Source organism: Bison bison, unplaced genomic scaffold (genome assembly GCF_000754665.1).
Source record: "Bison bison bison isolate TAMUID 2011002044 unplaced genomic scaffold, Bison_UMD1.0 scf7180017858778, whole genome shotgun sequence".
In the NCBI taxonomy this organism is placed as follows: Eukaryota; Metazoa; Chordata; class Mammalia; order Artiodactyla; family Bovidae; genus Bison; species Bison bison.
Window position 1 is genome coordinate 22,210 of NW_011489350.1, and position 4,013 is coordinate 26,222.

General features: G+C 52.0%; 1 protein-coding gene across 1 annotated transcript; it reads right to left on the minus strand.

The window, feature by feature from the left end:
• Positions 1-1,578: 1,578 nt before the first annotated feature.
• LOC104980736 (ATP-dependent RNA helicase DDX19A-like) lies at positions 1,579-4,000 on the minus strand. Its single transcript, XM_010829515.1, has 4 exons — positions 3,726-4,000; positions 2,764-2,926; positions 2,130-2,321; positions 1,579-1,869 (listed from the first exon to the last, which is right to left on the minus strand). The coding sequence occupies exons 1-4, from the start codon at positions 3,990-3,992 to the stop codon at positions 1,808-1,810; spliced, it is 684 nt and encodes a 227-aa protein (XP_010827817.1). The 5' UTR covers positions 3,993-4,000; the 3' UTR covers positions 1,579-1,807.
• Between the last annotated feature and the right edge of the window lie 13 nt (positions 4,001-4,013).

Consider the following 4,013-nt stretch of genomic DNA (forward strand, 5'->3'; position numbering starts at 1 on the left):
ACTGTTGACTTAGATTTCTCTCAGATACCCATGTATTCCTACTGCTGGAGAGTCTGAAGCACATCCCTTCCCATTTACTGCTCAGATTTGGGGCTACTCAGTAGATAGGTCATCTGTGTTGCAAGAAGGTGGGGTGTACTCAGCCTGCAGCCTCAGGAGGAGTCTGTACTCCTTTCATTATTGCCTTTAAGTTATTTCAGGGTTGGTCTGCAGACTTTGTGTAAAATTTCTTCTCTTACAAGACTCCCAAGGTGGCTCAAAGTTGGCCAGAAGTACAAAGAGTCAACACAGTCAAGTGCCTGTAGGGGAACGTGGCAAGACTAGTAGTCCGTGGTTCTCTCTGCAGTGTCTGTAAAGTCAGATTAGAGAACACCTGGGGGCTAGCATTGGCCCCTTCCCTTCCCAGGAGACAAATCTGGCTCTAAAACACAGACATGCCTATAAGAAAGGCCTGGGATTCAAATAGTTCTCATCACGGAAAATTCCTTTCACAGGCCTGATTCTAGACAAAGTGGCCCTTCTGTCAAAGAGCTGGAGAGGACTCCTCTTGGCCAGGGTTTCATATGCTCTTGCACCTCAGTTTCATGTCATCTCTGCTCCGTCACTCTGGGTACCAACAGCTTTGGTTGGGTATGAGGAGGTGTCCATTCCTATTCTTTACTCTTGACTTATGCACGAGATGCCAAGTGAGGATGGAGCAGAGGCCTTAAGAGAGATAAATGGCTGAGTCCACTGGGTCTCTCAGTTGCTCCTGTTTCGTGTGCTGAGCACCATGGACACAGACACTCGGAATTCGTTTATAATCAAGATGGCAAATTTTCTGAAACCATTCCCCAGCTCTGATTTAAACAAACAAACTTGCTTTCTGCGATCTAGAGGCGAAGCAAGCATTTGTGACTGTTGCTGGTCACTTTTGGACCTGCCTTAAGCCTGGCCGTTAGCAACTTGAAACACAATGTTCACTGTTTCTCCAAACCAGATTACCTATTACTTGCTTAGAGCTGCTAAGAGGTCAAGGTGATTCTAGGGATGTAAAAAAGATGCTGAAAGGTCAGGCTGTGTGGCAAGCTAGGACTACCACTAGTTCTTCACGATGGCTTCTCCAAAGGACTGTTCAAGCACAGGCAAGGGATCCGTCAGTTATCAGATGTGCATTCTACACAGATCGTAGCTGCTGAGAATAGGCCATGGTCTGCAACAGACTTGTATACACCGAAGATGCCAGGTTGGCATTTGGGGTCATGCTTAGCAAATCCCTTCCTGCTGAAGCCATCAGACAGTAGGGGCTTAGAACACTCAAATGAGCTGTCCCAACCCAAATTCAAAGCAGCAACTCACACGTCTCCTCTGCTGCCTCACACCACACGCCAAACATGGTAACTAGCTTACAAACTAACCTACTTGGTCTCTCTCTGCTCTTCACCTCAACTCTGTCATTTCTATAAGGGCTGAAGTCTGGCCTCAACACTTCTAAGCAGACAACAGGCTGGGCTGCCACTGAGACTCAGCAAACGACTAGCCACAACATCTGGATTATGGTTTATGATGGGGAAAACACTAGCCAAAAAACAGACAGAATTTCCAAAAGGTAAATTTCTGTGTATTCACGCCTAATCTTCAAAAGTTGTGTAAACAATTTTTTTCTACCTTCCCCCATCATTTGCACAATTTTTGTCAAGTCCAAACGTAATTTCAGATGAGGTAGGCAGTTTGTCTACTTGTGCCGTCATCCTCGAGGGACGGTCAGGCTGCGCCATGGAAGCACTCGTGTCCCGGGCGGGGCCGGCACAGCGACTGCAGGAGCTTCTCAGTTGGCTATTTTCTCAATCTCGTCCAAGTCATCCGTGTCCAGTCTTTCTATTTTCTTATCTGAGGGGAGAGAGGCGGGTTCAGAGAGAGCCCCGCACAGATCACAGGGGCAGCAGGCGGGGAGGACCCGGGGCTCCTTAGGACATGCCCGCCCCCGCTGCAGGCCTCCCTGAGCCCCCGAGACGCCCGGGACTGGACAGGCACACGGGCCTGAGCGCTCCGGGTGCGGGGAGAACCTGTTTTGGGGAAGGGCCTCTAGGGGCCGGCTCCCCGCCCGCCCCCACGACCTGGCCCCAGCAGGGGGCTCTCCCGGGACTCACTGAAATGCTCCTGGATTCTGTTCAGGATGTTCATGCTGTGCTTGCTGTCCACCATGTTCACGGCCAGGCCCCGCTTGCCAAAGCGGCCGGTGCGCCCGATCCGGTGCAGGTAGGTCTCGTTGTCCGGGTTCCCGTCCTTGTCCACGGGGAGGTCAAAGTTGATGACGACAGACACCTGTTCCACATCGATACCTGCGTGAGGGAAAGTTGGACGGGAGTGAGGATGGGAGACAGAAATCGCCGCCGCCCAGTCACGCCCACCCTCACCAAGCTCAGGCGGAAGGCAGGGTCTGCGACAGGCCAGCTCTGGGGTTGGGACACGGGCAGGTGGCAGAACCCAGAGGGAGAGGACAGGACCGTCCCGGTGCTGGCCGAATTCCGGCATCAGTCAGACAGCCTCTGCTGGATCCGAGGATCTGGAGAAGCAGCTGATGTGGCACTGGGGCCACAAGAGCAGGCGCCGTCCTCGGCCACCAGCCAGGACTCCCGGCTTCTGTGGACTTTCTCCTCCGCTGAGGGAGCCCCATAGGCTGGCCCACAAAACAGCGTCTCCCCCAAACCATCACAGGCTCCCACACATGAGGATCTCTCTGCTGCCCCGAGCCTGGTGGGCCAGGACCCAGTCTCTGCTCACCGCGGGCACACACGTTGGTGGTGACCAGAACCTTCTCTTTGCCCTCTCGGAAGCGCTCAATCACTGCAGCCCTCTGCTCCACCACCATTTCACCGCTCAGCAGAGCCACCTGGTGGCCTTCTTTTGAGAGCTCCGCGGCCAGCCAGCTAGCTGTTTTGCGGGTCTGGAGTGAAAAGAATTGTTTTAAAATGAAGATCCCTGTAAAAAAAAAAAAAGAAATGACACCTGCAGAAAAGTGGCTTTTTTGCTATTAACACACATGAACGCTCTACTGAGTTCAGTCAGCAAGATGGGCTTAAAGTTTCTGAATATTTTTTAACCATATGATTGTGGGGGGATAAAATGTCAGCGGAGAAGGCTACTCCAGTACTCTTGCCTAGAAAATAGACGGAGGAAATGAAAATGCTCCTCCTGCCATGGATGGAGGAGCCTGGTAGCCTGCAGTCCATGGGGTCGCTAAGTCAGACACGACTGAGCAACTTCACTTTCACTTTTCACTTTCATGCACTGGAGGAGGAAATGGCAACCCACTCCAGTGTTCTTGCCTGGAGAATCCCAGGGACAGCGGGGCCTGGTGGGCTGCTGTCTATGGGGTCGCACAGAGTTGGACACGTCAGTGATCTTAGTGTTATTGTGGTTTGAGCCAAAGGTCTTCATTCTGAAATAGTCTACATTCTTAATATTTTAAAATTATTTCACTGGAATGTATTTGGAATTTTTCCCCCCAAGTAATCTCTAAGTAGGGACCAGAGAAGGTTAGGTCTTCAGTCTTCCCCTTACAACTCATTACAACCTGAGAGACTAGGTCCTGGGAGTGATTTATTTCCTTTCCAGCCACAGGCAGTTAACATAGTCCCCAGCAATAAGTGGAGCTGACTGACTGGGAGGAGCGGGGCCACATCCTCCAGGGGGCCCCCCAACCCCACAGGACACTGCCTCCTCCTGCTGCTGCTGCTACTCACATGGCAGAAGATCATGGCTTGAGCAATGGTGATGGCCCCGTAGATATTACACAAGGCCTGGAACTTCTCGTCTCTGCTGTTGCACAGGACGTAATACTGCTTGATGGTGTCCAGTGTCTCCTCCTCACGCTTCAGTTTGATGATGTTCGGGTCGGGCACCACTTTCTGGGCAAATTTCCAGACAGAGTCTTCAAAGGTGGCAGAGAAAAGCAGCATCTGGCAGTTCCTGGGCAGCATCCTGCAAGGGGAGGCCCAGGTGTCCAGCATGACCCTGACCCGGGCTTTCCC

What these genes read in the sequence shown, in the direction of transcription:
- LOC104980736 (XM_010829515.1), bottom strand. Translation starts at nt 3,992, where the DNA reads ATGCTGGACACCTGGGCCTCCCCTTGCAGGATGCTGCCCAGGAACTGC. An exon ending in AAGCCATGATCTTCTGCCAT is followed by an intron (nt 2,927 to 3,725) that starts GTGAGTAGCAGC and finishes TTTTCACTCCAG; the next exon opens with ACCCGCAAAACAGCTAGCTG. An exon ending in CAGAATCCAGGAGCATTTCA is followed by an intron (nt 1,870 to 2,129) that starts GTGAGTCCCGGG and finishes CTCTCCCCTCAG; the next exon opens with ATAAGAAAATAGAAAGACTG.